General features: G+C 39.4%; 1 protein-coding gene across 2 annotated transcripts in view; it reads right to left on the reverse strand.

The window, feature by feature from the left end:
* Nucleotides 1-10,785: 10,785 nt before the first annotated feature.
* Nucleotides 10,786-24,892, reverse strand: part of ERICH3 (glutamate rich 3) — a 121,099-nt gene continuing 106,992 nt past the window's right edge. For both annotated transcript variants that reach the window (XM_037024391.2, XM_037024390.2), the window contains 3 exons: nucleotides 19,779-19,904; nucleotides 14,080-16,384; nucleotides 10,786-13,514 (listed from right to left, as the gene is read on the reverse strand). In XM_037024391.2, the coding sequence (XP_036880286.2) occupies nucleotides 13,505-13,514; nucleotides 14,080-16,384; nucleotides 19,779-19,904 (2,441 nt within the window). In that variant the 3' untranslated portion in view covers nucleotides 10,786-13,504. The remainder of the gene's footprint in view (nucleotides 13,515-14,079; nucleotides 16,385-19,778; nucleotides 19,905-24,892) is intronic.

The raw sequence follows: 24,892 nt of genomic DNA on the forward strand, positions 1-24,892 counted from the left end.
AAAATGATTATTCATAATATAAGCATATATTGTAATTAATCAAAGCCATTCTACACAACAAACAGTTGTGTTTACAAATGTGCTTAGTGTTCCTAGCCTGGTTAACAAACAGATCCTCCTTTATCCCCCTAAAATTTTAAACAATCTGCCTTAAAAGTCATGCTTCCTGTTATTTTTATAGATGCCACAGAGTTCATTTCTCCTATGGTGCTAATTTACACTGCTTATCTGTAAATATGGCATTAAAACTATCAATGTAACACTGTGCATTTAAAGGGAGATACTAGCTGTGTCTCCAAAGAAGAAAATGACTGCCTTTCTGCACCCTCATACAGTGGCCTGTCCCTGTGCCAGGTCATTCTGGGATTTCAGAGTATACCAGGCAAATGCTTGTTATATCCCTTGCTAGGGCTTAGGCCCCAGTGACTTTGGAGAACTAGGATGAGTGTGCCAGATTCTCTTTTTCCCCCCTCTTGTAAGGCCTGGTCAGAGACAGGCACAACTTCTTCCTTCATATCCCTTGCCTCTCGGCCTTACCTTAATTTCCAGTCTGCTCTTTTTATTTTTAACTTTTATTTTAGATGGTAATCAATTCACAAGAATTTGTAAAATGGTGTACAGAAAGGTCCTGTGTATTTTTCACCCAGTTTCCTCCCAAGAATCATCTTGCATAACTACAGTGCAGTAGCGAAACCCAGAAAGTGACTTTGGCCCACTCCTCTTCTTAAAGGGGCCTGTTACTCACTTTTAAGTAGAAAGAGGCACTAAGCCCACCTTATTTTACCAGCTGCAGAGGACAAGATATGAGACAATGAAAAAAATTGAAAAATGAGGTACTCAGAAGAAAGAATAAATTCTTCACTTCTCTACTCTAAAGTTTCATACAACCTACTTGTTTCCTTGACCCGTACTTGAACTCTGCCATGGAGTTAAAATAAGGGAAGAAATACCACTAACAAGAGCATTACAATTTTAAATGCCACTAAAAAGAGCATTGCAATGTTAAATGCTAGTAACAAGAGTATTCTGATTTTAAAATGCAATCATTTTAAGACAATTGTATTAAATCTTCATTTAAGAAGCTTTAGTTAAGGAAAAATTTAGTCTCAACTGCTAGTATCTTCATAGTCAATCCAAAACTTATTCTTGGGAACTTGTACCTATGAATATATGAAAAAATACATTCTCTTACTTTACAATTAAATGATGCAAATATTTTGAAGATTATGTCAAAAAGTCTGTCTTTTGTAATATAGGGACTTGCTACATTGAAGGGTCTTCCCATTATAGTGCTGCATAAAGTGTACATTTTTATTTTATTGCTGAACTTGCAGGGACTAAGGAAACCCTTTTAAAAAACAAAACAAAAAGCGAGTAAAACCGTCAATGATCTAGATAAACACAAGAGAAAAATAAAGTTGCCCTGAGGGCAATGGAGTATTAATACTAAAACTGGAGATCAAGCCTCCAGCCAAGAATGAGGGGAAGATCTACTGAAGACTGCTACATTAAACTAACCTGGAAAGGAATAGTCACAGATTAACTGAATACTCACAAACAAATGAGAAACTAATCACCATGAATGAAAGTCAACAGAAATAACACTACAGATCCAGACCACCAAGGATGCCACATATTAGAAGAATTGGTTTCAGAAGAGAAAATTGTAAAGGAGTGCAGAGAGCATTAAGAGTCAGGAAAAAGAACTAATAAAACTTAGCTAAACCTTAACAGCAGACCATTCCGGAATAGTAAGAGATTCAATGTCTAAACTTAGAGAGAGACCAGATCAAAGGAAGAGAGAGCGAGAGGCCAGCCAAGGGCTATTTGAATCCTAGTTTACTAAATCCCCATGGTTTACAACCCTGATATCCACCCTGGCAGGGCCCTTGCTTATTTTTATACTGCTTCTAACTTTAGGTCCCTGTATCTTAAACCGGCTAATAGCCTTTGTTAGGGAAAGAGTGAGTGCTGTTCAGGTGCTAATGCTGAGACCGCAGTATCATTCACTCACACAGCAGGAAGAAACAAACATTCCATGATTGGAATGGTCAAAGGAAAGTGGGGAAATGTAGAATCTAAGCATTAGTAAGATTAGTAAATTAGCATAAGCATAGCCATCTTAGAAACCTAGAAACCATTTTCTGAGAGTGTGACTCAGAGGAAAAAAAAAAACAAAACAAAAAAACAAACCCTGGGCCTGGGTAAGGCCTTGAAAAACAAGTTAATCATGAGCACCGGGTGGTGGGCAGCTGTGACCCTTGGTCAGCTAACCTTGGTCAGTAAATCTTACATACCAAGCTTATCGTGCAGAACCTCCCTAACCATTGAGGAGTAGTCTTACCCTGCCCTTGCTTAACCCCAGGATATATGTCTTGCAAGAATAATGTATAGTTATAGAAAATTGCTATGAGTTAAGTGCTTTGAAATTGCTATATAAACCCTTGGCTCTGAGTGCTCGGGGTCCTTGTTGAGACCCGCTGCATCGGGCTGACTTGGACCTCAGCTAGCTAGCTGAATAAAGACTTTGCTTGAATTTACATCTCTATGCCTGTGTAGTTTGTTCTCTGGGGAAGCCTCGGAAGCCTGGACCCTAACAAAAATAACTCTATATACTTAAAGAAATTTAAAAAATGAAATGACACAAAACAGGGAAAAATTATCAAGCAAGAAGGAAATCATCAAAAATGAACAGATTTGAATTAAAGATTGCAAATTTAAGAAATGAAAAATGAAATAGTTGAAGCATACCTTAGTGAATACATTAAACAGAAAATGAAATAGAAAAAAAGATAATTGGCAGATAGCTATGGGGAAATTACACAGAATGCAACATTTAGGAACAAAAAAGTGGAAAAGACTCCAAGCTTTTTTGCTCATCTATAAAATAGGAATTAAAATACTGGCCCTACCTTTTTCTATTTGCTACTAGATTCTATTTCATGAGAACATCACAAGGTATGTGTGATGATAACCCATAAATGGAAACCTCTATTATATCCCAACAATGTGTAATTGAAACTACCTCTGTCCCTTTCCATATCGCTCTCTCAGACTACCCTTAATCTAATTTATCCTCCTCTTCATTGGTTTTCTTCAAACCATTTTTGTTACGCTGATTTTCCCTGGGCATAATGGTTGGGAGGCAATATACCATATGCACTGCGATTTGGTTACCTTTCCCAGCCTCGTAGGATCAGCTGAGACAATTGTTTTTCAGATGTGGACTAGACAAGACTGGAGCTATTTAGCATACTGGTTAGAGATGCTAGGTTTAGAGAAGACCCCTTGACTTGGGTGGCTCAGGATGAACAACCATTTTATACTAAACCTTAAGAGACATATGGGCTAGAAATTGCCATAAGCACAGAATCTCCCACTGAGACTCAGCACTTAACACATAATGGCTGTGCAGAGGCTAAATCAGCCACCAATCTACCAAGACTCAGCTTCACAGGTCTTACAGTTTACAAATGGGGATTCAGATTTGAAAACAACAAAATCTGATTATTGAGGGAGAAGAGGCTTCAGTGTTGAAGGGAAGGACGTTCATATAATAACTTATAAACTAACAAGGTGTAACTCAAACACAATGCTCACATGATAAAACAATGATCCCAGCATTATTCTTGTAATTGTAGTGGTACTGGGAATTAGAAGCCCTCATCTACATGTGGAGGGCAGGATGTAACATTGCAGCTAAGAGAACAGACTCCAAAGCAGCGGTTCTCCACCTTGGCTGCCCAGGGGACTTTAAAAAAAACTTCTTCCCACAGATTCTAAAGGCCTGGGCTGCAGCTGGGCATCAGGACATTTTTCTTTTTTCTTTTTTTTTAATAAGATTTCATCAATATACACTCTTATGAAGGTTTCACAAGAAAAACAATGTGGTTACTACAGTCACACATATTATTGAGTTCCCCCCATACCCTATTGCAGTCACTGTCCATCAGTATAGTAAGATGCCACAAAGTCACTACTTGCCTTCTCTGGGCTACACTGTCTTCCCCATGACCTTCCCCACACCATGTGTACTAATCATAATGCCCCTCAATCCCCTTCTTCCTCCCTCCCCACCCACCCTCTCCCACCCCTCCCCTTTGGTAACCCCTAGTCCCTTCTTGGAGTTTGTGAGTCTGCTGCTGTTTCGTTCCTTGAGTTTTGCTTTGTTGTTATACTCCATAAATGATGGAAATCATTTGGTACTTGTCTTTCTCTGCCTGGCTTATTTCACTGAGCATAATATCCTCCAGCTCCATCCATGTTGTTGCAAATGGCAGGATTTGTTTCTGATGGCGGAATAGTATTCCATTGTGTATATGTACCACATCTTCTTTAGCCATTCATCTACTGATGGATACTTAGGTTGCTTCCATATCTTGGCTCTTGTAAATAGTGCTGCAATAAACATAGGGGTGCATATGTCTTTTTGAATCTGAGAACTTGTTTTCTTTGGGTAAATTCCTAGGAGTAGAATTCCTGGGTCAAATGGTATTTCTATTTTTAGTTTTTTGAGGAACCTCCATATTGCTTTCCACAATCGTTGAACTAGTTTACATTCCCACCAGCAGTGTAAGATGGTTCCCCTTTGTCCGCATCCTCTCCAGCATTTGTTGTTCCTTGTCTTGTCAATGTTGGCCATCCTAATTGGTGTGAGGTGATATCTCACTGGGGCTTTAATTTGCATTTCCCTGATGATTAGTGATGTGGAGCATCTTTACATGTGCCTGTTGGCCATCTGAATTTCTTCTTTGGAGAAATGTCTGTTCATATCCTCTGCCTATTTTTCAATTGGGTTATTTGCTTTTTGGGTGTTGAGGCATATGAGTTCTTTATATATTTTGGATGTTAACCCCTTGTCAGATGTGTCATTTACAAACATATTATCCCATACTGCAGGATGCCTTTTTGTTCTGCTAGTGGTGTCCTTTACTGTACAGAAGTTTTTTAGCTTGATGTAGTCCCATTTGTTAATTTTGCTTTTGTCTCCCTTGGGCTTCAGGATTTTTTAAAACTTCCTAATGGATTCTAATGTATAATCCAGGCTGAAAACCTTTGAGAACAGTGGTTCTCACACTTCAGCATACATAGGTATCACCCGGTGGGCTTCTTAAAGCCCAGTTTGAACTTGAGGCTTTCAGAGTCTGGTATCTGGTCCAGAAACATCAGTACCATATGCGGACTTGTTAGAAATTTAAATTCTCAGGTGCTTTGTAGTCAATGAGTCAGAATCTCTGGAGGTGGAACCCAGCAAATTCTAATTTAATAACCTCTCCAATTGATTCTAATACAAACCATGCTTTGAGAACTCCTGCTCCACATGGAGCCATTTTTTCTGGGTGACACCTCCGAGCTCTGTGACTTGAATATGTTTACTTCTTTGTAAATATGGTATACCTTATTGTGTCTCAGTTTCATCATCTATAAAATGGGGCTAATAGTACCTTCCTCACAGCACTGTAAGGCTTAATGAGAAAAGGAGTAAAAGAGAGAAAAAGAATAAATTGAGTAAGGTAGTAAGAGCATAATGTGTTAAGCTGTATTATACTGATTTAAATTAGGCTTCTGGAATCACATTTACAGTCTACTCTTTAAAATCAGTACTTATTCAGGCTTGAGATCTGAGTGCAAAACCGTGGATATATACATTAATCACCTGAGAAGATTTGAAGTCCTGAAGCCTGACTCTCACCCCAAGAGATTTAAAAATTCTCATCAGGAGAATTCTTATGTGCATCCAAAGTTGGAACCAGTGATTTAGGTCTGAGTTTGTTAAGCCACTTTGTATTTGCTCAGATAGGTTTGTAATTTGTTGAATTCTCCTGGAGAGTTCTGTGCTAAATGGGGAGCAACTAACATTATGATTAGTTCAGTGGAAGGAGTTTATTTTTAGAGATTTTCTTTTAAATTGACCAGTGATAGGTTTAGTGTGTGTGTTGGGTGGGGGGTGGGTGGGCACACATGCACGCATAAAATAACTAGTATGTGGGATGTCTACTGTCTCTAACTATAAATCTTTGTCTTCTCAGTGGGGATTACAAACAGGCAATGACAAACCTCAGGGACACAGGGACACCTATGACCAAAATGTTTCACTTAAACTGCTATTTGAAAACTTGCATTTTAGTATTAGCAAAGCAAGAATTAAAGAATTCGTTATTCTATTAAAAAAAAAAAGCTTTTCGTTTCTGTACTTCATCCCTGTGACTAGTTTATTTTATATTAGATGTTGTACCTCTTTATCCCCCTTACCTATTTTACCCATGAGCCACCCCCTCACGTATGGCAACCACCAGTCCATTCTGTGTTTATGGGTCTCTTTCTGATTTGTTTGTTCATTTGTTTTGTATTTTAGATTCCACATATAAGTGAAATCATATGGCATTTGCCTTTCTCTGAATTATTTTATTTAGCATAATACCCTCTTGGGTTTTAGACAGTGAGTTTGATTAGAAATTAGGATTCTGCATCTATAAAAAGCAAACCTAATAAGAATCAACATTGTGAAATAAAATAAACTCTAGACAAAAGATAGTTCCAATCCTGTTTTGTTTCTAGCCTGTGTGTAACCCATTCCCCATTCCTCAGACCCTCTAGGCCTCCGCCTTATCTGGTATCTAAAGAGAAACTGGTGGAATCTTTGGTCTCTAGTGTCCTTATTACCTCTAATATTTTATGAAAATATTTTCTCTTCCATCAAAAAATCAGATGCTTTTTTATTAAAAATAAAAATAATAATAATAATAAAGGGAGAAATGTGGGATCCACATATAAATCAAGTATAAAAATCAAATGAATATTCATATTTGACCTGATGGTTTATAATTCATAATGCGTGATCAAAATCGAAAGTTTCTGTGATGAATGCCCTTGTACTGTTCACCATGTAAGAACTTATTCACTATGTAAGAATTCGTTCACCATGTAAGAACTTGTTCGTTATGCTTCAGAAGATTGGAGACTGATGAGAATTAGGCTTGAGATGGATTAATGATTGTGCACTGAGCATTGACCCCCCTATACAGAATTTTATTGTTGTTAACAACCATTTGATCAATAAATATGAGAGATGCCCTCTCAAAAAAAAAAAATAATCAGATGCTCCCTGCATCCTATCGAAATCAATCAAATGGGGTGCCTTAAAAATTTTCAAAACAACATACAACAACATTAACTCAATCTGCATTTTAGTTCACTTAGTCACTTACTTACCATACATTTATTGAGCATGTGCCATGGGGCAGACAGTGTTCTTGGCACAAGACTTGAACATGGCCCATCTTCTCTCCTGGGGCTAACTAACATTTACTGAAGAACAAGCCAGACTGTGTTATAGGAAGTGAAATTGTTGGAAGTCTACAATTCCTTCTCCCCTTGTTACAGCATCTGTCACTTGCATTCTAACAGATCTACTAGAGAAGATAAGGAGGGGAAAGAGAGATTAAAAACCTGATTAAGATTTAATAACAGTCCTAAAAGAAGAGTCTACTAAGTCACTCATTCCACCAGGAGGTTTAGGGCAATGCGTTCCTTGAGGTACTTGGTTTCAAACTTTCGTGATGAAGGCTTATTTTTGAAAACCAAAATTTCTGTGGCACATCAAGGAGTGTGGATTCGTTTATATAGTTAGACTAATTTGCTTGAGCATAACTGTTGACTAACCCAACCGCACTTGGACACACTCAAGAGGCACATTTCCTTCCTTTGAAACAGCTAGACATTGCACGAGGATTTACGTCCTCCTTGTAGCAACACCATGCATGACCCTCTCATTTATTTTTCTGACAGACATCATTTTAACAGTATGTAGCCACAACAAACTTCACACATTAATTAAAATTTTAACAACTCAGTTGTAACGGCTGCCATGCCTCCGAGTTTGAGAAATGCAGTCCTGTGTTACTCACCTTGTCCATTAAACCAGTGCTCTTCAAGTATTTTTGCTCACATACCACTGAGAGAACTTTGAGAAACTGTCAGTAGCCACTCACACATTGTTTCCTTGGCATCTACATATTTTCATGTAAGTTTAAATTGTAGTTACAGATGTAATTTCTAGCATGCTATAAAATGGGATGTTTTTAAGATAAAATGCTTACTTTTTTTCCTAAATGTGTCCAAAGAAATAAAAATTCCATCACAATTTGAAATCACCTTTATCCATGTATAGGATGCTGTGGGGTGCCACTCAGATTCCCTCTTCACGGCCAGTACATGCATGCCCCAGTTGCTAGAATGGGATCTACTGTGGGCTCCCATCCAACTCAATCACAGGAAGTGCTTTTGACTAGTCAAAAGTTATGCTACCTCTGGGGAAGGCAGCCAACACTGATGAATCCTGTGAATTTGAAGCCTGGTCCCCTTATCCTATTCTGCCATCTGAGCTCAAGAACTCCCCATGGTATGGGCTGCAGCCTCTGGGGTGAGCCATCATAGCTCGTCTTCTTACCTGACCAATTTCTGCTTCCCTTACTCCCCCCCAGTGTTATTCTCAAGCACAGGTTCCAGTAAATCTTCTGTATACAAACTTCTGCTGTAGCGTGTTTCCCGAGGAAGCTAAGATACCCATTTTCAAATGTACATAACTGAGCTCTTCTTTCACATTTAGAAATCTCACGTCATTCATTTTTTCTTAGTAAGAATAAATTTAATTTTAATGAAAAAAATTCCACTTTACCCGCAGATTTTTATCCTACTGTAGTGTATTTTTATGCTTTAAAGTTTTTTTATTACTCTGTCATTCTTCTCTAGCTAAATCATTATATTAATTAAAATTTAATTTTAAAAACTTTCTTATAGGTTCTGTGTGTTAAATTTCATCTGAACTGAGCTATCATTATAATAAGTACTAATATGCAGTCTATCAAAACTGCATACATTATTATGCATTTAGATAAACAGATATAAAAGTGAAGTAGAAATGGATCTTTTAATAGAGTGACTCCTATTTTTAGTTAGTATATCAGTGAATGAATTATTTACTGCTGAATGAGAGTGTGCCACATGAGGTCTGCTCTATTTTCTGCTTATTTGCAGAAACATACAGTAGGGTTTGTGCATGTCACATCAGTGAGTAGATGGGTGTGGAGGTGGTCTGGTTGCACGGTGCTTCACTGCTCTTCTTTGAACTCCTCCTAAGTGATTCACCAAAACTCTCAGACTGATAAAATTCCAAGTTATTCTGAAGGCTTCCTAGCTGACAATTCAGTTAGATCCTCATTTAGTTTTCTTGAAAACAAAGAACTGAAAACCACTGACTTGTGTGAGGATTTGCTAACCAGTCATGAAGGACATCCCCTTTCTCAAGACCTACACCAAATTTCAAGTTGTTCCTTTGTCATTTATGACATCCCAGAGACAAAAGAGTAACACTGGTAAATGAAGAGTTGGCATCCATAATGAAGAGCAAGTGGGGAACTGGCAAAAGGCAAGGTCTGGCGTGCAGGCAAGTTCTTGGGTTCACATTATGACAAAAGTGCTTATGAAGCTTGAACACTTGCAAAGTAGCCTCACCAATAAATCCCCAGATAAACATCCTCTTCCCTCCAGGGTACACCATGCCAGCTCAAAGTTCTTTGTGTCACATTAGTACCAAGCTTTTGAACAACTGTGAGATTTCCTCTATAATTTTATCCTTAACATAACCTTTCATTGTAAGTAGATACTTAGTAAGACCAGAAAACAATGGACAAAGGAGGCACAGAGCCAGTTTTTAAATAGGCTTTGGTATCAAGTTCTCTGTCCCAGGAATATTCTGAGTACCTTACTTTGCCTAAGAAGAGATGGAGGTACTGCGGCATTCTAAAATATTGGAAGGGTTGCACAGATTATTAAAGAGGCTGAGACTTCTGAAAGAAATTTCAAAAGGAATATGCATTCTTACATAGCCAGAATTTTATCTTACAGAGTTAATGTTTCCTGTTGTTTTGAAGACCACAGTTCTTCCTGTCACAGGGCATGATGTTAGAAGGAAGTAAAAAAAGGAAGAAAACGTGGGTGTGAGGGTAAACTTTTAAAGAATTATAGCTGTATTTATTCTGTCTCTTATACCTCTTGCTGCAAGGCATGGTGACACAGAACTTCTTTTACATGATACAGTCGGGTGGTATAGAATACTGGAAGGAAATATTTTCCAAGGTCAGAAGTGGCCTCTCCTGGGCTGTCCTCAAAGCTTTTGGAATAGTTCATTTACTAGATGCATCTTTCTTAAGGCTTCCTTTTCTTTTCTCAAACAATCATTTACCACGAGCAATAATTGTGACAAAATTACTGATCTCAGAAGCGTTAAGCAACCCATCTATACTTTAAATGTTCAACACAAGAATTTATAAAGCTGTAGAAAAGGCTTAACTCAAGAAATTAGTCTAATTCTGCCTATCTTTAGTTTTGTTGTCTATTTTTCTCTGGAGTTATTTAAATAATTCATTGTATTCTTTGACACTGGCTGGAAATATAACTCCCTTCTTGCTGAAAGAGCATATATATTAATGAGATTCGATCTTTCCCCTTCTATACCACCCAATTGTGTCATGTAAAGGAAGTTCCCTGTCACTGTGGCCAGCAGCAAAAGGTACAAAAGAATAGGGAATAAAAACAGCTAAAATTCTTTCAAAGTTGCTCTCAAACTCAGCCTTCTTTTCTTCTCTTATTCCTTCTACAAGTAAACAAAAATATGTAGGGGTTCACATATGGTATCTTGTATCCATTTACTGTACTTCTTCCTAGAGGGTAGTATACGTGATGAAAAAGTCAGGGTTTGGAGCCAAAGAACTGAGATTGACCATATTTCTATAAGCCACTTAGCTTTATTGAGCTTCTATTTACTTATTTATGAAACAGTGACAATAATTCCTTCTCTGATTATTCCATGCATGTGAAAGACATGATTGAATGCAGTCAATATAAACATATACTTGAAAATATAGCCCAATGCAACTAATTCTCTCTGCTCTATGGAGTTTAAATTTTATAAGGAAAGGACAAGGAAGATTTTAAAAGTTGAGTGTAATTGATAAGGAACCATTCACCTGTCTTATCTGTAAACAAATGGTTTATTTATGCTTTTAGTAGTGAAACTAGGCAAACAATTCAACTGAACAGAGAAATAATTTTATTAACATATTATTTTCAGAGAAAGAATTCATTTAATCAAAATATCACAACACTGATTTTCATAGTTAAACCCACATGCAGACTGTAGAATTATGTTACAGAATGTTTTGATGGAATGTGTTAAATATAAAAATAATCCAATGCAATTTCCATTTAGCACATTGTACAAAACTCATTCTTCAATGGAATCAGGGAGTTTACAATTCTTCCTGTAAGGTGCTCTGTATCCAAAGTGCTCTGTAACACTGGGGTTGAGATCAGGGAACAAATACTGTAGAGCTCCACAGTAATGCAGCTCAGTGATAAGTGAAACTGGAAACAACACAGATGAAATCCACTCATAACAGGAACACAGACAATGCGGATCTAGGATGTGCCATTAGTGATGCTCATCCTCAACAGGGGGTGGGGCTGAAAGACTTATAAACACATTACAGTTACAGTAAAAATTAGAGTTGAATCAATCACTTTCAGAGTGATTCTTTCCTAGAGAAAGAAAGAAAAATAGTGAGGGAGACAGAGAGACAGGAAAAGAGAGAAAGAGAGAGACTCAGAGACAGAGAATCTCACAATGCTTCTGCAATCAATTTTCCAGCTGGGACTAATCCTCAATATAATCAATAGTCCATGACGGCAGTTTCAAACTTTAAAGCACATCAGAATTACCTGGAGGGCTTGTTAAAACACCAATTGCTAGGCCCCAGCCACAGTTTCCAATTTAATAGGTCTGAGATGAGGGTGGGTAGTAGTATTTGAAACAGTTCCAGGTAATGTTGGTATCCTGATCAAGGGACCACCTCTGGAAACTACTCAGCCTTTATATCTTTGATCAATGAACGGCTCCTTCCTTTATTTATTAAAATGAAACAGACTTATAAAGATAATATGCCTGGCACTTAGGGACACAGAGTGTAGAGCAGCCAGCATGGAATATATGATGATTTAGGGTAGCAGTTTTCAATTTTGGCTAGAGAATAGAATCACCTGAATTTAAAATATACATATACTGATGCCTACACCCATCTAAAACTAATTAAATGTGAATCTCTGGGATGGGACCAGTGGTTGACTCATTCACGAAGTGCCCCATGAGTCTAATTAGTAATCCAGCTGAAGAACCACTGCTTTAGGAAATTTTCTTTCACCTCCTCATGAGGAGGAAAGATGGCCAAACATTTGTGCCCTTGGGGGTACCGGTATATGAACAAAGATGTCTTCAAGGAAATTGAAACCCGGGAGGCATGATGATACACATTTATTTCTAGTAACATGGGGGGGGGGTGGATTTAGAAAGTGATGGTGACTGTTGATTTACAGTGCACTGCAAGGGTAGTTCACAACTCTGAAATAACAGAACCCAGGAAGGTGAGCAGCACACTGATTTAATCCAAGTTTCTTTTCCATTGAATGATGTCAACCAAAGAGTCTAGAGTCTAAAATGCAAGTATATGTGCTGATGGACAATGTTTGCCTGTTATAATTATTGTTACTCATTTCACTCAGATAAATTATTTGCTACTTTGACTTAAATTTGAATGGTCACCAAGGGATGAAATGTCACAAACATTTACCAGTCCACCTCAGAAAGCAAAAATATAGAAACACACACAAGAAGCAAAGAGCATTTTGAAATAAGATTCCCACTTTAAATTATTTGCTACTTTGACTTAAATTTGAATGGTCACCAAGGGATGAAATGTCACAAACATTTACCAGTCCACCTCAGAAAGCAAAAATATAGAAACACACACAAGAAGCAAAGAGCATTTTGAAATAAGATTCCCACTTTAAATTACTCTTCTGGCATACACAGAATGAATATTTCTAAGTGTAAGTGAGTATGCATGCCATGGAATCCTTTTATGGAAGGACTTAGAGGTCTACAGAAATCTTTAGTATTGAGTGTACATGGAAGGACCTTTTGAGCTCATTTGTATAAACCAAGTCATTGAAGCCCTAAACCACAGATTTTTTAAAAAATTCTCATGAATGGAACTGGGACTAATATTTGATTAAAAATAAAAAAAATTTAAACAAACCCCGGATGTCAGGACTGGACATTTCAGGTCATCTTCAGTAAAAACCAAACATTTGAAAACTATCAGTTTGATTTGCATATAGACATGTTAGCTATGTTGAATATGTTAACAGGCTCACAGTCCTCCATTAGGAAACAGAGCCCCTCTTGAGAGGCCTACAGATTTATTCAGCTATTCTCAAGGTACACACACACTACCTACCACCCACCAGCATGGACAGACTGAAGTGTCATTTACTGGTCTACCAGCTCAGGCAAGCACAGTGATTTAAAAAAAAAGGCTAAAGTTCTAAAGTTCTAGCAAGATGCTTTGGAGAGTCTTCCTCCACCGTTGAAGTCTTCCAGAAGATACCTTTAAAATATCCTGAAAAATAATATGGATAGTAGAACTATGAATATACTTACTCAGTAAAGTTGAATCTGGGCACAAAGATATAAGGCATGGAAAAACAGGAATACAAAGGACTGCTAAAAACAATTTCGGTCTTTAGTTACTGTAGTCAGTATTTCACATATACACACATGTTTTTATGTATTTCTATAATTTTTATGTATTTTAAATATTCTAATATATTTATGCTATATATATGTATACATATATATATTAAACTTCACAAAACTGCAGAAATGATGGCATAGAGCCCATTTAAAGGCAAATAATCTCAGGCATCATTTTAGACACTAAAAGGGAAATGAATTCTGGAATCAAGTTTGACTCTCTCCTTCTGTGGAGTATCCCTGTGGCACATTTTCCCTGTAGTTCATCTTGGAGGCCCCATAAGGGAGAGAGTTGAGAAAGGAATAGAAGCGGGTCCCTGTGTGTGCCGTGGCCCTGCCTCAGTGAGACAGCCCCAGGGAGGATGGGCTTGGGGCCAAGCCGCAGAATGTGTGTGTGTGTACACTTGCAAACAGAACAGGCTGAAACTCACGTGTGCCACGAAGTCTCTTCGGCCTCCATGTTGCTCGGGGACACATCTGCATTCTCACTTTCCCTTTGCACTGTTTGTTCTTGCTTCTCTTGGATTTCAGTGCAGTCGGGCCCTCCAGGGTGTGTTTCAACGTCCTGTGGACTCTCTCTACTGGGCTCTGATTCTCTTTTCTGGGATACTTCTGGGCTGAATTCTTCAGCTGCGCCTGCCCTCTGACCCCCATCACCGCTCCCCGTGCTCCCCTCCTCTCCCAAGGCCTCTGCCTGCAGAGTGGCTTCAGCGGCACCCCCCTCCCCATCCTGCCCCAGCTGCGGGGCCTTTCCTTCCAGCTCTGAAGGTTCTTGTAGAGCTCCCGCCTCAGCCTCTGGTGCCCCAGTCAGTGTCACCGCCTCTGCCGCTGGCACATCCTCCCTGCTCAGCGCTATTTCCCCCTCGGCTGCCTTCTCTGCAGCTGCCTCTTTTCCTAGTAACTCATCCACTTCGTGCCAAGTTTCCTCACCAGCAACATCTGAAGAGGAGGAGGCTTTATTTGGTTTTGTTTTCCCCTCAGCTGTCTTCAAATCTGTGGACGCCTCCCTCTCCTCTGCCGCCCTTTCTGCCTCTCCTTCTCCTTGGGGGATGTTTTCATCAGACGCTACTAATGCTTGCACGCTCCGGTCCTCCTCTGTGAGCCTGGTGCGCGTCACTCCTGCCCCCACAGTGCACTCTTCCACCTCCCTCTCTGGGTCCTTTCCCATCACTTCTTCACTCAACTGTTCTGCCATCACAGAATCTCCCTCAGGAACATCTTCGAGGGTCATCACTGTGCCCCCCACTCCTTGTCGCCCTTGTAAAGGCTCTTCCTTACCCCTCCCTCCCGGTCCTGCACGGCCGCCGTGGTCCTGGGCCTCTGTGGCCAGCTCAGCCCGCCCGGGCGCTGCGGCGCCCTCGCCCTCGGGGCCCAGCCCTTCGTCCTGGGCCGAGGCGGCCGCCTCCCTGCTGCCCGGCCGCTCTGCTCTGCCTTTGGGCGCTGCGGCTCCTGCTTCTCGCCGTCCTTCCCCTCCTTCGTTTCCTAATGACTCTTCAAGTCCACGTGCTGCCTCCAGCACAGCCGCGGCTCCGTCTCCTGGCGGCCCTGCGGCCTCGGCCAGGTCAGCGGCGCCCTCAGCTTCATCCGCAGCCTCACCCACCGTTTCTTTCTGGGGGGCTTCCGCCTCTTCCTCGGGCCTTACTTCCGTCAGGGCTGCGTCACCTCCCCGTCTAAACTTGCTCTCCGCGCCCGACCCGCTCTCCTCCCGCAGGGCCTTCGCCCTTGGCCCCGCTTCTCCCGCGGATTCCGTTTCCCTGCAAGGGGCTTCCGGCCCCTCAGATTTCCTCGTCTCCGCCGCTGCATCAAATTCCTCGGGCGCTGTTTCTTTCCTGTCACCTTCCTTAGGAGCCCCTGCCTCGGTCTGAACGCCCTCCCCTTCCCCGTCTCCCCTAGAAAGTCCTTGCAGCCTGTCCCCCAAGACGCCCGCCGGGGCTGCCGCGGCCATCACAGAAGCCGAAGACCTCCGAGGCGTTGGCGTTTCCGTCGCTGCCTCCTTCTCTTGGGCCTGTTCCTCCGCCCCACGTATGGCCTCTCCTGAACCACCCTGTCTCTTGGATGCGTCTTCCACGGATGCCATGGCCTCTAGGTCTGTGGATGCTTCCTCTACACTGTGCTCCACACCCGGCCTTTCAGACGCCGCCTGCCTCCCAGCCTCCCCCGGCTCGGCCTCGCCCTTCCCAGCGGCAACTGCCGCCCTGGGCGCTGCCTCCGCCTCAGCGCGCTCTGAGTTCAGGGCCGCCGCCCTGCCCGTCAGTGCCGCCGCCTCGGAGCCCCGTTCCTCCTCAGAAGCTGCCTTCTCTGTCTGCAGGGCGCTGTGCAGCAAGGCCAGCTCGCCGGGAGTTTCATCTTCATCCCAACCGCCCGAGCCTCCTGATGCTGCCTTTCCCGAGGGGCTAACCGCCGCTTTATGCAGCCCTCTAGCCCCGGCTGCGTCTGCCTCCGCCCTGCTAGCTGGGCCCGGAAGCGCCTCTCTTTCCTTGGCAAACCGTTCCACTGGCGCTGGCAGCCCAGCAGTTGGCGTCCCCTGCCTTAAGGGAACGTGGTGACCCTCCGCCTCTCTCCGCAGCGCTGCAGCCCCTTGCTCTTCCATTGTGTCAGCTTCCCTGTGTTGGGGAGCTTCATCTTCCTCCACCGCTTCCTTCTTCTCCGGTATATATGTTTCTAATGCAGCTTGCTTGGATTCCTTGTTTGAGTTGAGTGCTGCCCTTTCCTTCACCACTAAATTCTTATTTGGTGCTATAAAATAAGGATAGAAAACAAAGTTACTTTAATTAAAGTGCACAAGGGGGAAGACAGTGTACCTAATCTTTTAAAAGAGATATTTATATATAATATTAAGGGGCCATTGATATTACAGATAAAACATTTCCTTGATTCTATGATTCCATCAACTGTAATGGCACCATGATTTAATAATAGCTTTTCATGATGAAAAGAAATGCTATCAAATTTAATGGACACATCGATATTAAGGGAAAATTGAGCACCACAACTGTTGAAAACAAAACTCCATTTCTTGGCACAATAAAATCTCTGTCTCACACACACATGCCTCCTACTTTCATTTGAAATATTAGGACTTGCTGAAAAACTATGCAATAAGAAAAATAGTATTTTATCTGCTTAGAAATCATTGTTCCCTATGGCACCATAATATGCCTGGCCTTGGCCTAAGTTTCTTGTACTCGTGGGCATTTAGCAAAGCAATCATAATAGAGTATGAGCTGATCATTATCCCATACATTACTCCCACATTTTAAAGCTACTATATCTAGATTTAGCCATCAAATAATTTTGTAGCTCAAGGTAAGACTTTTTACTAAAGACACCAATTTGTATTATAGGTCAGGATACTTCCTATCTTTGTTCAGAAACTGATTTGCCTTTGGCAAAACAGGATCACAGAACAAGACAGAACTTTGTAGTCTGGGACAATTTTCAACATAAATAGGCTTCTTGAAGTATTTCATAAATTCTCATCCATAATTCCCTGGCAAATCTGTGTATACTAGCTATTATATTTTAATGTAAGTTCAATATGTTTCTTAAAAGGTTGCAAATGGATTTTTGTTATTTAACAAATATACGTATTTCTGTTCAAATGATCCATGCAAAATAAGTAAAGGCATGTCATGCTAAATATCCAAAGCATTAAAATTTTCCAACCACAAAATAATACTCAGGAAGAGAAGAGCTTCTAAAATGGTTATCTTAATCATTTCTATCAGTCTAATCTGTTTCATCTATAGAAAACATTGAACTAGATGCTATAAAATAAGTTATCACACCAGGGTGTCAACATCCAAATTGTGTAAACTTACAGAGCAGGTAAATAAGCCTTCCTCATTTTTTCTGTTGTTACTTGCCTTCTTGGCTAGCCATCTCACCCCTCACCCCATCACCAACAATCGACCAGAAACCTAAAGCCCTAATCTTATTTCCTTCTTTCCTATTTTGATATCCCATCCAGGACTATCTTACCACTTCCTTTCCTCTTCTAACACAAAACACGGTGTCCTTTGTTCCATTCCCTTGGTCTCTTGTCAGCTATTACAATAAACACGTTTGAAGTAAACAGCTAATATTACATTTCCCTTAAGAAATGTATTTGGAAGTTAACTTTTCATGTCTTCTTTCAAAGGAGTAACAGAAATTTCAGATCTATTAATAGGGTTGTGTTGACTTTTATGGATGGTGTGCAGCTTATCACAGCAGTTATTTACTAAATTATACCTAGAAGCTCCCAGAGGGAAATATAGAACCAAATGTTCACTCAGAGAACATGCAGCCAATTCACCTAAAAGGATTTTATTTCATTATTTATATTTCATTTCATTGGTCCATTCTATTTCGTTACAGATTATTACTGAATTTGGAACAAAGTTAAAACAATGAGAAACAACAATGTGTGTCAAGTCTCTTTAATAGTGTATCTATTGTTATTTCAAAGTCCTACATGAAAGTATATTAAAAAGTTAGTTATGAAAAACATTTAAATAAAGTCTTCTGTTTGCTAAGCTCGCCTCTCAATTTATGGATTAATTAAAGAACATTCAGGAAAACAAGGGAATAAAATTGCCTGGTCACAGTGTAATAATATACTCTGGCTAAATTCTATAAAAGAAAGTCCTAATGTCATCCAGCTGAGCTATTATATGAACACACAAAACTAAAGAGGATTCAGACATGACATTCCTGAAGCAAGGGAGAAAGAGGAATTGAAGCCCTACTAAGAAATGTCAGTACAAAAACATAACATATTTTTTTATGGTAACTTCATGGACCTTTGGGGAAGAAATGAATATATAGAGCAAGCAATATTCACAAAAGGGCAATTTGATTTAGTGGGATGAGTGTGTATTTAGGATTCAGACTGACCTGGTGAGAATGCCAGCTCTGCCACTTACTAGTTGAATGAGCTTGAGAAAATAGCTAAGTCTTCATTCCCTTATCCGTAAAGTAGGAATAACAATGCTTGATTCACAGAATCCTTCTCACAGTGAACCAGACAATGCTTAGCACAGTGCCTAGCACACAGAAAGCCCTGAGAGATCTTCCTTCCACATTTCCTCCTGCTGCTTGCAATATATTATATTTTCTTGATTGAATCAGATTTGATCAATAACAACTACTATTCCTGCATGGCAGAGTGTCTGGGGGAGGGACACTGGAACATCTCTGGTTGAATGCCTACTATAAAAGATTTGGATTCTCTGACTTCAGGGTCTTGCTCCTGTAACTCAGTCCACCCCGTGTTCAAGTGTCACCTGACCCTCTCCACATTGCCTGAGGGGAATTAGAGCTCAGGGAGGCAGCAGGAGTGCAAATCATCTGGCAAATGTTATTTGTTGGAAGAAATAAAGTCCTTTTTCTCTGACCCAGGAGTCTTGTGTCTTTTGCTAGTATCCATAAAACTGTGACCAGCAAACATGTATACTTGAAAATAGGGTAAAACCTAAAATAATTCATAGTGTTTAATGAATGACAATCATTAAAATGTGATATGGGGGTAATATGACCACATGATGAATAAAATTAATATGACCTTTATCCCATATACATGCATACATATATTCAAATTAGGGCATTTTTTTCTAAAAAGCCATCCACTAATTGTGGGGAAGCCTGATTTTAAGGACACAGGACATTTGGCCATATATGTCCATGGTCTGTTGAATTACTCTAATTGGCACACTTACAGCTGAAATACTCCTAATTTTTAAAAAACTAAGTTCAAATAAATCACTGTGAAAGGTGCCATGGCTCTCCATATCTCCAATAGGTCAGTTAGACAAAACCTCCTGCCTGGCCAAGTAACTGGGGGGCAGGCTATAAAATGAGACTGATCTGAAAATCCCCACCAGTACTTTTTTCAGAATCTAAAGTCTTTTTTTTATTCCATGCTAGGCATCAATGTATTCAAAAGAGAGTAATAACATTCATATCTGATGTCAGCTTTAAAGATCCCCTTAAGGCCGCTCAACCACCTCCTGCCACCATATTCAGTAGTTGAAAATAAAATAAAAGTGGAAGAAGGAGGAAACAAGGATAGAAAGATGAAAGATGGAAATGGGGCTGTCTTTTGCAGAGGATTTTTGAAGGTCTTTCCTGGGTAATGATGTGCCCTTACCTGCATCTGTGTCAATCTCCGGCGTCCCCGAGTGCTTCTCTTCCTCATCTGTGCTGTGAACACCAGACTCGGTGCCAGAGTGGCAGTGGTGGCCAGGTTCCATGGCATCCGCTATTATCTGTCCAGCTGATTGCAGATCATAGAAAATATCAAAAGGTATAAAAACAGGTCATGGGAATATTGCTGATCTATTTCACATCATTTCAGCAAGGGATTAATTTAAAAGCATTCACATTAAAATGTGACCTTGTTTTTAAAATCTATCAAGATTAAACGGCTTCCAAGCTATGATTTCAAAAAGAAAACACAAAAGAAGATCATGAGGTTAAGAAATTCATGCAAAAAAAATACTTAAAAAAAAAACAACCACAGCCAGAAGCAGGGACAGATTTGCTAAATGCACATGCAATGAAATGAAGCTAAAAGGAGTTTAGTTGCCTTTTCCTTTCTAGTAATGTGTGTTATGGCATTTATAACACTGGTCATCACTGCTCTTTGAAACTGTTACAACTACCAGAGCTGACTAAACTATGAGCATTTCATCCATTAGCAGATGTTAGTAGCTTGACCCAAGTACTACTCCATGTGGACAAAGCAATAAAGCTTTGCATGATACCCATAAATTTGACAGTAAAAGCTGTTGTAGAAATTCCAGTTATCTGCAGCTGATTACTAGCACAGAACTTCAGGAGCACACAGAACTAAGTTCAAGTCCCCTGCTCCATACTTGCCACCTTTGGTCTAAGCCTAAGCCCCAGTTTACTCAACTGTCAAAAAGAGATACCTACTCAATAGTTATTGGGAGGATTAAATGAAGTACTGTATGTAGGGCTTGCTTATCCTTCACTTATTAGCAAATGCTTAAGCACTTAATAATAGCTATGATGATGACGATGACGACGAATATTATCTACTTTAAGTACCATCCCCCAGTCCTGTATGACTCTAGGCAAGACTGTATCAGTTAAGTTTGTCTTTAGTTTCTGACATGTCCCCATCTCCATCCCCTCTTTATCATCTGATAATTCATGTCCCTAAAACCCTGAAATTTACCATTATGATACCTTCTGGTTAATTAACCTCTGGTTAGTAAGTAATGCTAGACCTAGATCTGCCCCCTTAGATAAGAACGTGGTATCTCCAAATGTTCATTCCTTTCTCCCTCCCTTTTTCTCTCTTCCCTTACTTCATTCCTTCTTTTCTTCTTTCTTTCCTTTTCCCCTTCCCTCCCTCCCTTCTTGCTTTTTTACTTTCTTGCTTTCTTTCCTCTCAGATATTCTGATTCAACTGATCTAAAAACAGTACTTTGGCAACAACAACTAGAATTGGTCTCTAGCTCAGTTTAAGGTAGGTAGGTACTTACTGATCCCTCTGGAAACAAATAATGAAATATCTGCCTCATGTGGCATTGGGTGTAAAAATGGAATAACCTAAACTCTATTAATCTCAAAAGAACAAACATGGAAATGAAAAGAGGCACTGGATATAGTAGTGGAAATAGATTCTTTAAAAAATGCTTTGAATCTGTTTTATTCATTCATCCCATATGCCAAATAAAAAAAGTTTTTCACAACAGAATTTAAAGATGACATCAACTCATGACAATTAGGTTATAGTTGGGTTTGTTATCAAGTCAACTTTTATTTCAGGAACGTTATAAATATGACATATATAAGTTAAATATCATCTTACCCATTAAGTAATGTTAACATTGTATAACTAGAGAATTTAAATAAGAAGTGTTTTAAGTCTTTGTATATAAATCTGCTTAGTTGACCGAGCAATAGAAACCCCAAGGAGAGTAGGACAGGAGGATGGGAGGGAGTCTGAATTTGTAGCAATTACTTGAAGCTTTGCATCAGAACTAACAAGACATCTAAGTTTTTCCAAGTAGTCCACAGGTTATAAAGAAATATGGTTTATTGTACAAGTATTGAATCATTATACTGTATCCCTGAAACTAATATAATATTGTGTGTCTAATATACCTCAACAAAAAAATTTTTTAAGAAATATGGCTTATAATACCAATAATAATTAAAGTAAATAATTAGCAGCTATTAAACCAAAAATAAGCAGCTATTAAACCAAAAGATTATTTTAGGAAGCCGAACAGGACTAGCATAATCTGAAAATTACAACTCACTCAGAATCGACAGTGAAGCGTGTAGTCCGTCTGTATCAGGACCATAATCCCCACTTGCCCACTGCTGCTGGCTTGCCCCTGGAGGGTTAGACTTTGATAGTGGATGAGAGCCTGTATAGTTAGGTGTTGTCTGCTTCAGATCCAGCAAGAATGGGGGACCCTAGCCCGAGCATCAAGGACTTACTAGGTCTGAGACCAGAAAAGACCTCACTAGGTCATATTTTCTCAGATGATTTTTGAAACTGACACATAAAAGCAAGAACTTGGCCAGTGTCTAACCTTGTCCACTTGACCATAGTAAGGGGGAAATTGCACGCCAAGAATCCCGTGCCACCAGTGGGACACATTACTTTGTTTCCTCCATCTGTTTAGCCCTTCACCCCTCAAGGCTCCTCTCCTTTACCTCTCTATAAAGGCGATCATCAAAAGCAAAGGTGAGTGGCAGTTCTTACAACAGCTGTAGCAAAATGAAAGCAGCTCATGCAGAGAACTCCTTAGAAAAGCACCACTCAAAGGATATAGGATATTTTAAGATATTTTATTTTTCAATGTTCTTTTCAGAATATTCTTATAATATTAGCTTTTTATTATGAAGACAAACATATTTAAGAGTAACTACTATATTTTCCCTAAACATAAAAATAGTAAATATTTATTACCTAAAGTTTGAATAGTTAAAAAAGTACAAAGATGAAAAAAATATTCCTAGTTTCACCACTCAGAACTACTAGTTAACCTTTTGGTGTATTTCTAAGGACTTTTTAAATTCTAGTCTTACTAGAGATAGCATTTTGTATCCCATTTTATTCATTTAGCAATATAGTGTCACTGTTTCCACATATCATTAAATAAAAAAGATCCTTCAATAACTTCATAGATTGTCCTGATAAGGTTTTACTGAAATTTGATTAATCGATTGCCTGGTGTTAGATACTGAGTTATTTCCATTTTATGTGTGTGTGAGATTATAAAGCTATGTCAAATACCACTTACAATCATTTTCATACTTATTTCTGACTGTTCCCTTAGGATGAATTGCTGGAATTGGAATTTCTGAGTCAAAGAAAAGGATACTTTTAGAAGCTTTTGATATGTATTTGTATGTACTCTTCAAAAAAGGAGGCATCAATTAATGACTTTACCTATAATGATGAAAGGCCTTACATCCCTGTGTTATTGCCAACAATGTCACAATTTCTACCAATTCATTTTATATTTGATAATTCAGTGATTGAAAAATGGTGGCAAGGATATAGTTTTCAATCTTAGTAGACAAGTTTTCTAAATTCATTCCCTCTCCTCTGCTTGTTTTGAAACAAAACAAAGTGATCCTATCTTAAAACATGTTAAGAATCCTGAGCAATTCAGTGACAGAAGCAAGTTTTGCCAAGAATTTTTCATCTGAGTTTTCAGAATGTAAGAAGGCTGTAAAAGCAGAGTAAAGATATACCTGAGTTTATTCCAAGTTCCTGGTCACCTTGAAAACTATTCCCGTACTTTTTGATCATTCTTTGTGTAGTCAATCAATTATCTTCCCAACAACTCGCCATGACAAAAGCCGTGACTGACATCATCTGTCTACACAGTAAAGATGTTTCTGTGTTACCTTTGGCATTGAAGCATGGCCCACAAAAACCCAGGATTAATTACAAACTCAAGAGCACAGCTGTTCGGAGATGGAGTTGCAGGAAGCTAAAGTGTAACCTCTTCACAGCAGCTAGACTAATCTTTTCAGAACTCTCAGATCATGTCATTTGTCTGCTCCAATTTTTCCAATGGCTTCCTGTCTCAGAGTAAAATCCTCCCCCTGGCACATAAGTTTCTCCCTCTGCTCTCATCTTCTCCCATTCTCTGGCTTGTCCATTCTGTTCTGTCACACTGGCCTCCTTTCTGAATCCTTGAAGCACTCAGCAACTATGCTTCCAGTTTAGAGCCTCTGCATTTGCTCTTCTCTCTGCTTCCTGTGCTCTTTCTTCAGATACAGAGTGGCTCATCCCTGACCTCCATTCAGGTCTCTACTGACCCTCCCTTCATCAGAGAGGCCACCCCTTCCTCAAACCATCACTCTATCCCCTTATCCTGGTTTATTTTTCTTCTAACACTTAGCCAAGGGAGCCCCATCATACGTTTGTTTTCACTTGTTAGGCATATCTCCCCCTAGAATATAAACTCCCATATAGGCAGGAACTTCATTATGTTCACACCAAGAATGGTATGGCATAAAGCAGATACCAAACAGTATTTATTTGCAGAAGAAATATATTGGAGCAAACAACTACATATGCTTTCACCATTCATCCAGAAATTGTATTCAGACTGCAACTCATAAGACATGATTTTCTTGTTCTTTCACCAGGACTAATCTATTCTGCCTGCATGATGATAACACTGCATTTTACTTTAGTCATAACATTATTTAGGTTATATTACCTGGCCAAGCACTATGGCTTCTCCTGATTCATGTATAAAAGTATAAAATGCCTAATTCCATATACAGTTCACATTGTACTTTACAATACTCTAGTCTCAATATCTTATTTATATTCATAATGTATAAATTATATTAACTTCACAATCAATGCACTACACCTGAATTGTTCCACTATTAGAACATATTGCAAAGATTGTGACACAGTGCATTGTGACAGCTTAAACTGAAAATAACAGAGAAAAATAAACACATTAAAATAACACTATGCCCTATAATACTGAATTAACTCCCAAGGACACTATCTCATTGTAGCTAGCAATTATAATCTTTTACTTTATCTGTTTCACTTTGTACAACACATCTTTTATATTAATTGACCTAATTTGTTGGTGGACTGGACAAAGCCCAATAAGTGAGGAATGTTATAAAATAATTAGAAGGAAAATAGCACTTCATGCTATCAACCTGAGAAGTACAAGGGCATTGAATGTAATACTTTACTTATCCACTGCTATGATCTTAAGTCAAAACAATTCA

This window comes from Manis javanica, chromosome 4, assembly GCF_040802235.1.
Source record: "Manis javanica isolate MJ-LG chromosome 4, MJ_LKY, whole genome shotgun sequence".
NCBI lineage: Eukaryota > Metazoa > Chordata > Mammalia > Pholidota > Manidae > Manis > Manis javanica.